This window comes from Macrotis lagotis, chromosome X, assembly GCF_037893015.1.
Source record: "Macrotis lagotis isolate mMagLag1 chromosome X, bilby.v1.9.chrom.fasta, whole genome shotgun sequence".
NCBI classification, from domain to species: domain Eukaryota; kingdom Metazoa; phylum Chordata; class Mammalia; order Peramelemorphia; family Peramelidae; genus Macrotis; species Macrotis lagotis.
Window position 1 is genome coordinate 144,137,109 of NC_133666.1, and position 13,739 is coordinate 144,150,847.

Below are 13,739 nucleotides of genomic sequence, written 5' to 3' on the forward strand. Positions count from 1 at the left end.
CTATCCACTTAGCTGTGACCATAGGTGAAGACAGGGAAGGATTCCTACTAGAAGCTATAATCATAATGGATTTGGGTGATAATGATAATAATAGTAACATGCAGTGTTTACTATGCACTAGACACTGGTGCTAAGCATCCTCACAATGAATTTGGGGTAGTGGGTGCCATAATACCCATCTTATGGTTGAGGAAACTGAGACAAAGAGCAGTTAAGTGATTTGCCTAAGGGCAGATTTTTAACTCAAAAATTGAAGCCTCCATCAGTTGGGTAGCCATAGACTAGGACAGGTAGTTAAAAAAAAAAAAGACAGAGCTTAAGTGAATTAACTAACTGGTCTTTGTATTTGACATCCAAATTTAAGAGGCCATATGAACCAGGTTCCTTTGGGTTAATATTCTTCTTTGAAAATCTGCTTCTCTCAATCTTCAATATTGAGTTGAGTCTTCAGTTGAAGGGTCTCTATAGTCAGTTTACCTGAGACTTGATCCCTTCTTCAGATTCTTTGTTCTTTTTCCTATTAATCCAGAAGTGGAGCTTTTAAGGATAAGTTCTCCTCATTCTTGTCCTTCTGCCTGCTTTGCTTTGGGAAATTGGATTTCTATTCTAGTCATCTCTTAGAACTTTACAAACCACAATTATTCTTCTGGGCCACCATTTCCCCCGGTCTTGGACCTGACATTCTGATTCATCATTGCTTGAGTCCTATACTAGATAAGCGATTAGCTTCATTTTACACCCTGACTTTTCATCCTCTCCCTCAAGATGGAATTTCATTCCTACCTTATAATTAATCTTTCCTTTTAATAGACCAATAAGGGTCTTTTCCATCACCATGGGAGTTAGACAGTTAATGTTGTCATGACTTTATTTGGTAATTCCTACATTTAGCTATGTTCTTTCTTTCTTTAGCTAAATTTAATACTATAATACTTCTCCATTTTTCTCAATTTTTTTGTGATACTAGACCAAAAGGTATCCCTTAGGGCATCCCTTGAGGACTGGACCATAAGAGGACTTAAGATTTGTATTTGAAGTATGAGAAGACCTGAATTTGAGATACTTGATTCTTATAGAACTCTAGTGATAAAATACTGACATTAGGAAAACTTTAGGACCTAAATTCTGTGAATAAGATACTTAAGCTTGGAATATCTTATATAATAAGGAAACTATACTTACTAATTTTTAGAAAATTATTTTTATCTTTTTGAACTAGAATAGAATCTAGCCAGTCCTTAAAAATTACCTTACTGTGAGAAATGTGAAGATAATTTCAACACATCTCCACTTTTTCATCCAAGATTCCCCTGTTTTAGTTTACATTCTTCTACTTTTTCATCTAGGTGTCTAGACTCTGTTCAGTGTGTTACATTAGAATACATATTTGAAAAACATTTTGTCAGTTTTTAAAATTCAGAGCAAAAGGGCAGCTAGGTGGCACAGTGGGTAAAAAGCACCAGCCCTGGAGTCAGGAGTACCTGGGTTCAAATCCAATCTCAGACGTTTAATAATTACCTAGCCGTGTGGCCTTGGCAAGCCACTTAGCCCCATTGTCTTGAAAAATCTAAAAAATAATAATAATAAAATAAAATTCAGAGCAAAAAGTTCAGGTCTATATAGATAATAAATCTTCATTGTTTACATGCTGTTGATATAATTCTTCTGGGGTTTGAACTTCAGAAATATTACCCAATGTTCAGGTTAGATTTTGATCACAAGTAGAAGAACTGAGTTTCATCAATTTATGATTTGACCTGGTATCCATTTCACTATCTTTGACCCCAAGGTCATGTTACTGGTAGTATTACTAAATGCATAGAATGTAGCTATTCCCAGAACTTGAAAAGCAGCAAACCAGAATGCTCTTCCCCTCAGCAGGAAGTACTGGTCTTCTCTGTGCCTAATTTAAAAGAGAAATAATTCTTAAAGTTAAAAGTTTAAAGTTCACAATGGGATTTCATTATATTCATATTGATAAAAGTGAAGTTGGTTTAGTTCATGAGATGTTTCCCAGTAGAGTAGTGGTGTCCTTATTTGGAGTATATAATTGTGAAGCAGTGGGACAGGAAAATCCATAGATGTCAATAGTCAAGAATAGTGTGAGTATTTTGTTCAAAAGGAAGATTTTTCTGTTTCAAGTGAAGGTTCCGTTCATATCTGAGAATGACCTGAAGAGAAAGTTAAAAATACTAAAGGAAGACTTGCTAGACTACTATAAATAATAGATTTGTTAACTTTATTCTGACTAACTGCTGTCATAGGGAAGGGACAAGAAAGGGAGAAAGAGAGAAAAATGTAGGACTCAAAAGTTTACAAAAAGATGAATGTTGAAAATTATCTTTGCATGTAATTGGAAAAAAAAAACTTAGCTACACACTCATAGAACCAGAATTGGAAGATATCCTCAAAGTTCATTCAGCCAAAATTGCACCACAGCAGGATGTCCTTCTTCAGCATGTGATGTATGGTCCAGCCTTCATTTTAAGATGCCATTGATGGGAAAACTCACTGACTTCAGATGGCAGTTCATTTCTTCTCTAAACAACTCTTAATTATTAAATAGTTTTTTTTCTCATCAAACAAATCTTGCTTCATTCAAACTTCTTATTGCAGCTAGGTGGTACAGTGGATAGAGCACCAGCCCTGAAGTCAGGAGGACCTGAGTTCAATCCGGCTGTTTGACCTTGGGCAAGTCACTTAACTACATTACCTTGCCAAAAATTTTTTTTTTTTTTAAGGAGTGAAGGACAAACAATAATTTACATCTGGCCACTGGACCCTGATGCCTCTGGAGAAGAAAGTGAGACTGGTGACTTGGCACAGCCCCCCTCATTCAAATCTAAATCACATGCTTGTCATGGCATCACTTCCCTTACTCTCTTCTTCAAGAAGATGATGTGCAATTGTATATCATTTGCAGATACCTTTTATACTCCAGAAAATTGAGGCCTAGAGAGGCTCATTGACTTGCTTAAATTGACAAGATAATATTTGAATGCAGATCTTTTTGACTTTAATCCATACTATGTTACTTTATGTTTTTATTGCATAACGTGCCTTGTAAGACAATTTATTAACATCAAATTTCTTAGGACATTCATTTTGGCCATTAGTCATCCTAAAATCTAAGATTAAAGAAAGATTAGGAAGCAACACCCATCCAAAATAACCCTACCCTCCTCAGGCCCAGCAAAAGCTCTCAGTAGATATAATTGTGGTCCCTTTTAGGATAGAGGCCTGTAAGAATTATTTAGACTCTTGGATCTCTTATTTAGGCCCCAGTCTGGGTGAGGAGGCTCTCCTCATTGTGCCTTTAGGGTGGAACATTAAACTTTCATGTGTTTTGTCATCTCTATGCTCCACTTTTAGTAGCATGGACATTTGCTCACATATCTTCTAGTTAAAAATGTCAAGACCCATTTTAAGGGGAAATATAAGTGAAGAATTATTGTACTTTAACTTTCCATTAAACTCTTTATTGCTGAGTCTATGGATAACCTTATACATGTATTGTTTTTAGAGTAACAAACAGAATGGTACAGTGGATAGATAGAATGCTAAGAAAGTTCAGGAATAGAAAGACACAGGTTCAAATTTTGTCTCTAGGAGTTACTATGTGACCATGAACAAATTAGTTGAACCTCTTTCAGGTTCAATTATATAGAACCTAATTCACATAGTTATTGTGAAGCTCAAATGATAAATGTCAAGTTATTTTTTTTTTATCTTGTTTGCGAGGAGTACTGCATTAGGTTTCAAGAAGCCTGGTTTCTAATCCCAACTAATATTGGAAGTAATGGTACATCATTAATGATCTGTGTGACCTTGAGCCAAGTTATTTAATGTCTTTGGGACTCATAGATTGTATTTCTTTGATTCTGTGATATTTAGCAAAAAATAGCATTTCCTCTAATGCATGAAAATTCAGTTTTTTGTCCAATAGAAAAACCTTATTACAAGTGACCTTAATGTTTTGTTGAGGGTCATTGTTTTACCAGTTACCTGAACAGGCATATAATTATATGAATAGGTGTCTGGCTACACCAGCCTCAACCATATTCAGAGCCAACATTTTGAAACAACTGAATTCCATTACCAGGAGACCAGATTTACAACCTATGTTCAGTACCTGCAATAAATTTCTCCAAATCTCTGGCTTTCCTTTTTACAAATTTTAAAATAAACCTTTAGTGGAAATTGGCTTCATAATATAGTATTGAGCCTGGCTGTCTTAATTCTAGATGCTTTGTGTAATAAGGGCACCCTCTAGAGGTGAAGCTTGGCTACAGTCTTCTTGATAAGCTTTTTGGCTTTCATAAGTCCTAGAGTAAAATACTAAATTTCTTTGGGTTTTGTCATCTTCCCTTGTGTTTCCTTTGTAGTGGCGTTTCTACAACGATAGATCCATTTTGGGACATCAGTTTAGATTTGCCTGGTTCTTCAACTCCATTCTGGCCACTTAGTCCAGGGAGTGATGGCAGCGTGGTAAATGGGGAAAGCCATGTATCCGGAACCACCACACTCACAGACTGCTTGCGAAGGTATGAAACTGAATTTGTGCTTTAGAAACACCCCCATTTATACGAATTTTGTTTTTTTCTGTCAAAAATTAGGAGCTGGTAGGGGGCAGCTAGGTGGTATAGTGGGTAGAGCCCCAGACAAGGAGTCAGGAAGATATGAGTTCAATTCTGATGGCAGACACTTGACTCTTATTACCTGTATGACCTTTCACAAGTCACTTAACCCTCATGCCCTCTTGCCTTATCCCCCTTACCCACCCACCCCCATGGGGGTTGGCCAAACCAAGACTTAGTTATGTTGTTCTCTTTTCCTTGATCAGTACTGGCCCCATGGGAAAAGATTGATTGAACATTTTCTCACAGGGACTGTTTGTCAATATCTGTACAGATTTGGTGACTGTTCCAAAGGGAGGGGAACAGTATTCTCTGTATACCCTAGCAGTGTAGCATTGTGTTATCACATAATCCACTATCCTTGTTGACCATCCTACTCTGGCCACCTCTGAAGAGAATTAGAGACTAAATCAAACTGCAAAAAGCACATTTTTATTTCATTGTTCCTTAGCTTAGACCCTTTAAGAGGAGTCCACTACCACCCACCCTCGATCTTAGTATTACTCGGCCCTTTTGCAGATAAGTGGGAAGTGTCTAGTCATTTCCAGGACTTGTGGTTTATGGTTTCACAGTGAGATTCACATTAAAATGTAGAATTGGCAATGAGACAAATGGATAAATTGAAGTTATAGTAAAGGTTTGAATGATTTATTCCATTCTTAACTAATTTTATGGTATACTAAATACTACATCTCACCGATCACTGCCCTCTTCATCATGTCATCTGTAACTTATTTATGAACTTATTTATTATGTTCCAGGCCCTAAGAATAGAAAGAAAGACAGAAAACATTCCCTGCTGTCAAGGAGCTCATTGGGGCACCATAGCATTGATGCAATGAGGAAGTGCAAAATAAAACCATCTCAATTTCCCTTTCATTTGATTCATGTTAGATTCTTACTCCCTGTTATTTTTCATCCTGCTTCCCTTTCAGTAGGACCAGTACTTTACTTATGAAACAAAAATATATCAGATCTCACATTGTTAAATCTACATATAAAATTTGTGTAAGAAACAGATATATTATTTTAATGGAGAAAAAATCTTGAATTTTTTTTAACCTAATGCTTCATCCCATGGGATATGAAAAACATTAATTTATTTAAAGTCATGATAAAGTAATCAAAAGGCATCATTATCTTTAGCAAGTATTATCTAATTATACATGGGTATTGTTGTAAGTACCATGCAAATAAAGCTAAATACAATATAACTTACCTGATTTAAGATTGCTTGCCATTCATTATAAACATAGGATGCTTGGGGCAGTGAGGTGATGAAGTAGATAGAACACTAGGTGCCTTGGAGTCAGGAGGACCCAAGTTCAAATTCGGTCCCAGACATTTAAATAATTACCTAGTTGTGTGCGACCTTGGACAAGTCCTTTAACCCCATTGCCTTTCAAAAAAAAACCCAAAACAAAATAAACATAGGGTGCTGAGCAAAACTCTGTGCAGTTCTGTTTATGTTTGGTGAGGGAGGGGACTAGATTGAGAAGACTTGAAATCGTCCATAGTGGATTTGGGTTTGTGGGAGTTTATGATATTGGTAACACCAGAAATCTCTAAGCAAAATGATTTCTCAAAGAAACTAGATATTGGCTTTAAAATTGGATAGTAAGATTGGTGAGAGAAAGCTGTTTAGATTAAAGACTCTATACTTACACTTTTGACCCCTGAGAAATTTGTACTACATTGATATAAATTACTGAATTGTATTTGGAATCATGAGACGGTTGAATGACTGATTAAGGAAGATGGATAGTAGAATCTGTATAATGGGAATAGGGTGTGTGCCTCTAAGGTTGGGGTTAATTTCAAACCCATTCTCTCAGCCTGATTTGTTCAGTTGTCAAGTATTGTTTTTGAAAATCTAGAACTTCTGTGTAGAAAGGATTACTGACCCTGAAAGCTTCTTGATGATTTCAGTCTTTTTTTCTTTGTGGTTCAGGAAACAGGAAGATAGTATTCCATGAATTAGATGTTCATTTTATAGTGCACTTATTTCAAGGATTTCCTCTTCCTTTACAATCTGCCCTCTATCAAACTATTCAGAAATCATCTTTTGAGAAATACGTATTTGTTAGAATAGGTGAAGGTTTAGCACACTTTGGATCCCAGCTTTTCTATTTCAATTTAAGAAAAAAAAATTCTTATTCTTAAGTTTAGTGGGGAGAAAATTTCAAAGAAACTATTATAATATAAAACCACAAATTTTTGTCATTTACTTTTTGTACATATTAATGTTATAAGCTTTAGTAAAATAGAAATAAATGGTCTTGTTTCATATCCCCTTCTGAACCTTTTCCTCTGTATGTTTTTTCCTGTTTTTGTTGTTGTCTATAGTTATAATCAGTATTTATTATTCTGATTCTGCTTGATTTACTCTATCTCATTGAGATCTTTTCCCTTAAATGAAGTTATGTTTAGAAGATAATTATGCATCAGCATAATTATGTATTTCAGATACTCTGTCTGTGAGCTGCAAGATCTTGTTATAGACATTAGACATAAAAAGATGAAAAATGACAAGTTGTTGACCTCAAAGAACTTATAATTACTGAACACATAAAGGCATACTCACAAAAATACCTTATAGTAACAGTTATGTCACAAGGTAGATTCTGTTCAAGACAAACATACAAACCAAGTACTACAAGAAAATTAAAATGGACCAGTAAAGCCTTGAGAGAAGAGATGGCACCTTAGTTCTAACTTGAAGGAAGATTAAGAGAAAGAAGAAATGTATTTAAGCATAGAGGCAGGGGAAAGTGCAATGAGTTTGGGAAATGACTCATTAGTCCTGTTTAGCTAAAATATAGTATTGAAAGGAGCACAGTAGGGAAAAAAAAAGACTAGAAATGTTGGACTCAGGTTGTGGAAGGCCTTAAGGAGTTGTTTTGTTTTTTTTTTAGCTTTTTTCTTCTTCAGTAGTAAAGAGTTCCTAAAGGCTTTTGAGTATAAAGCTGTGGCATGGTGAGAACTTTGCATTAGAAATATTATTTGGCAGCCATATGAAAGATAGATTGGAGAAGGCCAAACCTAGGACTTCCAGCTAGAATTCTACTTCCAATAGGAAACCTTTCCCAACTTTCCCTTCTAAGGAGGACAGGAAATATATTTCATTATCTGTTCTCTTATACTTTAAGGAAAAGGGATGGAGGGCATTGAAAGAAGAAAATAAATGCATCTTCCCCCCCCCGTAAAATGTATCGATTCAGTTCAATAAATATTTATAGTGTGTCTACTCAGTGTGAGGCACTATATTGGGTACAGAAGTAAACAAGACCAATTTCAAGCCTTCAGACAGCTTTAAATTTAATAGGAGAGATGAAACATGTATGCAAATAACTATATTGGTATATCCTTAATTGCCTACCGTTTTATGCCATAAGAACACAATAAGATATTGGATAGCTAATTTCATTATTTAGACATTGAATAATGATGTAAACGAAGGTTTAGTTAAATTCTATTAACAGTGTAAATACAGAGTCATATTCATAGTAGCCTTATGGAAGGTGGGTCTGAGATATTGGGTATTTTAAGAGTACTAATATAATTCACAGAAAATGACTATTATTTCTAGCTAAGGGAGCTAGGTGGAGAAGGTGACATTTGAGTTGTCCCTTGAAAAGTAGTAACAAATAACTTGCTTTGTTCTTTATCCTTTCTTCTTGTGCACACCCCCCCCCCCCAGGTTTACAAGGCCAGAGCACTTAGGAAGCAGTGCCAAAATCAAATGTAGTGGTTGCCATAGCTACCAGGAATCCACCAAACAACTCACTATGAAGAAATTACCCATTGTGGCCTGTTTTCATCTCAAAGTAAGTTTGCCAAACAAATGTTGACTAGACCCAATTTTGCCATGGAGTAGATTTTCCCCTTTTTCCTAGGATCCATTACTGAGAATATAGTTTAATAATGAGTGAGCATGTGAGGTAAGGGTTGCTATAGAAATCGAAATCAAAGGTGATAAGCATATTCATTAATTTCATGTCTTTTGCTGAGAGAAATTTTATGATAATGCAAACAAAGAATAATTAACTAGGCATGTGACTAGAACGTAAACTTTGTGAGCTCCTCTTTAAATAGAAGCGCCATTTAAGTGAGCATTTGCCTTCAGCTGAAAGAGGGAAGGAATCTTTTAAGAGTAAATAAGTAATCTCATCTGAACAATAAACAGTTACAAAAACAAAAAAAACCTTACAATAAATACAATATTTACATTCCAATTTCTGGGACACTTTTCTACACCATGATTTTATTAAGTAAGTAATTAATGTTAGTCCCATTTTACAGATTGGGAAACTGAGATTCACTGAGTATAAATGACTGATCCACAATGCTGTTGTAGACTGTCTGAAAAAGTCTTTGTTCCTCCTCCTTTATATCTGTAGCGGTTTGAACACTCAGCCAAACTGAGGCGAAAGATCACTACGTATGTCTCCTTCCCCTTGGAGCTGGACATGACTCCGTTTATGGCCTCCAGGTATGAGAGTACTTAGAAATCCTAGACTCTCCTTAGCTGTGGCATTGTTCTGAATGTTAGGCTAAGTAAGAGGGATTCTTTTTTTCATAACACTTATGACACAGAATAGTACCCCTTTGTTGTAATGATGATAGGATCTAAGCCTATTTAAAAAAGAGAAAAACTTGTTTTGTTTGTTTGTTTGTTTTTCTTTTCTTTTTAGGTTTTTTTTGTTTGTTTTTGCAAGGCAGTGGGGTTAAGTGGCTTGCCCAAGGCCACACCGCTAGGTAATTATTAAGTGTCTGAGGCCGCATTTGAACTCAGGTACTTCTGACTCCAGGGCCAGTGCTCTATCTACTGTGCCACCTAGCCGCCCCAAAAACTTGTTTTTGAACCGTTTTCAACCCCTTAGTATTTGCTTCTCTGAGTAGAGTTTAGAGAACCCACCCTAAGTGTTCACATGAACAACTTGTGCCTGACCTCTGATAGAGCATTCTGAGCTCATAGTAATCTAATCAGCCCCCTATAACTTGTTTTTAACATAATGATGTCATTTTGCTCTTTTTGGATAATGAAGAACAAGAACCAACCAACAATTTATTTCTCTGAACAGCCCTTAATTGGACATATTTTAAAAGCATTTATTTCATTGTTGGGGGTGGGGCAGGCAGGTTTCCACCAGTGCAAATCACGGTTACTTCTTTAATGTAGAGCAGTTAACCTTGAGGGACGGAACCTCTCTGGCCTGACTTGGGCTAGTTCTCAGACAATCGATGCACCATTCATTACAGACTAAACTTGGGGTCTAATCTATCAGCCCTTCAAAAAATCAGAGGTTAAACCAGAAATATAAAGTGAACAGACTCTCAAAGTTCAAAAACACAATTTATATTATAGCTTCATTTTTCCTTTTTTTTTCCACATTATTTACCAGAGGCCATTTGAGATTTATTCTTCAGAAGATAATCACAAATCTCTTCTAAGTTAGGAATATTGGTTTATTTCTGACTTATTGAAGCTCCCAACATCTGATGGTCCATTCTGTCTGACTACTGAATACAGAAGACCTTCCATAAAGTTTATCAGCATTGTCTTTCTGCTTCAGAGCAAACAAATTCATGACTAGAAAACCATTCATTCATTTTTTTAGGGGAGTATCACTTCAGAGCAGTGGACTATACCTATTCAAGCTCTGAATCCCAAATTGCCTGACTCTTCCCCAGGAGTAATTAGTAATAATTAAAAAAAAAAGACTGACAGTCTTTACTCAGTTGAAATCTGTTCTCTCTTTGGAGGAGTGGCTCCAATGCAAAACTTAATTTGACAGTTGCTTTTATTCCAGGAGACTATTTTTGTAGGGGAGGAAGCATGATAAAACTCTCTCTCTCTCTCTCTCTCTCTCTCTCTCTCTCTCTCTCTCTCTCTCACACACACACACACACACACACACACACACACACACACACACACACAGTTATAAACACAGCAGCATTTACTTGTCCCAGCTCTGAGGTAAGTTTGTACCCAGAAGACTGGGCCCCTACTAGCTAATAACCAATTATTGATAATATTTATACAATCCAGGAAGCTGTTACTTTAAGTAAAACTTAATTTCTGTACATTGTATTACAGTAAAGAGAGCAGAATGAATGGACAGTACCAGCAACCAACGGATAGTCTAAACAATGATAATAAGTAAGTGACAGAATCCACTGGGTTTTTTCCCTGGGTAATTAATATTTACTTTATTAATTAGGCTGACAATAAATCGATGGCCATTGGTCAAAGATAATACCAGGGAGAGACACTGAATACTTAGTTTAAATACCTTTGGGAAAAAGGGTACCTCTGACAAGAGAACTTGACTTGATCATGATACTAAGCTGCCTCTAGTATTCTGGACAAAGGGAATCCATCTCTACCCAGACCAGAATTCACTATTTTTATTAGAGGGAGGAGGGTGATGTGGTTGTTCTCAGCTCTGCTGAAATGAATTCCTGGTCATATTGTAGTAGCTCAGGTCCTTCTCTGAGCTTGTTTTAACTATTGCTTTGCTTTTGATCACTAACCCATTGACTTGCTAATAACCATGAACACTTATTTGAAGTCATTACTAGAGATGGCCACTGTTTAAATGTCACTTCTAGCTCTAAAACTCAGTGTTCTGCATCTCTCCTTGTACTCTGATGGTAGTAGTAGACAAGAGGGCAGTGAATGAAAATTCCAAATTCCTTTTTCAACGTTGACATTAGAATTTTTTTAACCTGATTAGAATTCTAATTCCTAAGATTCACTATTTGACTCCCTTTATCCTCCTATAGGTATTGTGAAAATGAATGAGGAAGCATTTTGAATCCCATGAGGGGGAAAAAAAAGAGGTTATACTATTATTACTACTACTATTAATTTTTATTTCACAAGGCAGGTAAAGCCAGTCGCTTTGCTGTGAATGCAAAATACAGCTAAATAGTTGGCCTTAGGCAGCAAGTAAGTGGCTCCAAGCCTGGGTCTATTTATCTTTGTGCTGCTTCACCATGGCTTTCTGCCTGCCACTTGTAATTCATGTGGTTTTAAATATTTATAGGAACATATGATAAACTATTTATGTGCAGGGTTGTGTTGTTTTTTTGTTTTTTTGTTTTTTTGTTTTACAAACCAGACCTATAATTGCCCCCAAAATTTTAGGGTTTCTATTGATACTGAATCTGAGTTAATTACATTTTGTTTCTCTCCCCACCAGGTATTCCTTGTTTGCAGTAGTTAATCACCAAGGAACCTTGGAGAGCGGGCACTATACCAGCTTCATTCGGCAACACAAGGACCAGTGGTTCAAATGTGATGATGCCATCATCACTAAGGCTAGCATTAAGGATGTTTTAGACAGTGAAGGGTATGTCAGGACAGAAGGGTTGGGGGAATGGCAAAAAACATGATAATTGTTTTTTTTTCCCCTTTGTGTTCTTCTGTATCTAAAAACAACTTCACATTTTATCCATATTAAAGAATGTTAACCTTTTGGTTCCTAAAGTAATAAAGACCATTATGTAGAGATTACCCCTTGAGATATCTCTGATGACAGAAGAAATATCTCATGTGGCATGAGACCAGAAAATGACTGAAATACCAGACAATATAGATTGCCTGAGTATATGGTACCATATACAGTGTAGTTCAGAAGTCACTATCTAGCTGCACATAAAGTAATTTTTCTCAAATAAGAGAGATCTTTACTAAATAAAACAGAACCAAATCCTGAGAAGTACTTGTGGGCTGAATTTTTATTTCTTCAAATGCAAATGCATTTAGCACTGTAGCATAGCATCCAGTCTCTTACCTGATTCATCTTTGGGAAGACCATGGGATTTTGTAAGAAGAGCTCTGTGTTAATGGTGACCTTGGCAAATCAGCTAACTTCCCTGGGGCTGAGTCTGTGCTGGGAATCCTAAATTTTTCATGTTTGCTTATAGTCTTAAGACTCCCTCTACTTACCTACAGCAAATGTGTTTGAAAGTGAAAATGTGAATACAATTAGAAAATTCCCTTGCAAGCCCCTTCCCTAACAAACTAACCTTTGTATCTGAAGCCCTACTTTTTGCTTTGTCCAAAGCAAATAATCTTGCTTGACTTTATCCAAGCAAATAATCTTAATCATCCTTTTTTAACTTGATGCACAGGATTCAGATGGTTATCCTGGGCTTATTGTCAATTCCCTGGAGTCAGGAGGATCTGAGTTCAAATTTGACCTCAGTCACTTGACACTTACTAGCTGTGGAACCTTGGGCAAGTCATTTAATTCTGATTACCTTGTATCCAGAGCCAACTCCAGATGACTCCAGAGGAAAAAAGTGAGTCTGGTGATGACCTTCCCCCTAACTCAACTCCAGCTCACTTGCTTGGCATGGTATCACCTCTCTTGATGTCATGGTCTTCTTCAAGAAAGAAGGACAGGGGTGGCTAGGTGGCACAGTGAGAATATAGCACCAGCCCTAGAGTCAGGAGTACCTGAGTTCAAATCTGGTGGCAGACAATAATTACCTAGCTGTGTGGCCTTGGGCAAACCACTTAACCCCATTGTCTTGCAAAAAAAAAAAAAGAATGAAGGAACAACATCATCATCATTATCAATGCCATACTGGACCTTGGTTCCCTGCTTTTAATTACCACATGGAGCATATTTTAAATATGGGAGGGATTCACAAGAATCCTGAGCTGGTGCTGCATATTTTGTTTCTCTGCACTTACTTCACTAGTGATTTTTCAAATTAAAGTTCTTGACAGACCAAAAAACTGACCAGGAAGGTGGATAAATAGTCACCATCTATTAACCACCCCCTGTATGCTGAGTATTCCATGTCAATCCTAGAATGTCCCAGGTTGGATTGTCCCTTAATGGTCATCCAGTCAGACCCAGAAATTCCACTACCAATGTTCATGATAAAATCATTCAACTTCTACTCAAATTAAACAGCTTCTGGATACTTTGCTACCTCTTGACAGAGCCCCTTCTGGTTTGGGATAGTTCTTATGATTCATTTCTTATATTAAAGCCAGAATCTTCTTTAATGTGACTTCATGCCTTTTTCCCTAGTTCTGCCTATAAGGTCTAAGCAAAGCAAATTTTGATCTGTCCT

General features: G+C 36.5%; 1 protein-coding gene across 4 annotated transcripts in view; it reads left to right on the forward strand.

Annotated features, from left to right (window-relative positions):
* USP22 (ubiquitin specific peptidase 22) overlaps positions 1 to 13,739 on the forward strand; it is a 243,091-nt gene that overhangs the window by 225,895 nt on the left and 3,457 nt on the right. For all 4 annotated transcript variants that reach the window (XM_074208534.1, XM_074208531.1, XM_074208532.1 and 1 more), the window contains 5 exons: positions 4,386 to 4,544; positions 8,338 to 8,464; positions 9,038 to 9,129; positions 10,741 to 10,803; positions 11,849 to 11,998. In XM_074208534.1, the coding sequence (XP_074064635.1) occupies positions 4,386 to 4,544; positions 8,338 to 8,464; positions 9,038 to 9,129; positions 10,741 to 10,803; positions 11,849 to 11,998 (591 nt within the window). The remainder of the gene's footprint in view (positions 1 to 4,385; positions 4,545 to 8,337; positions 8,465 to 9,037; positions 9,130 to 10,740; positions 10,804 to 11,848; positions 11,999 to 13,739) is intronic.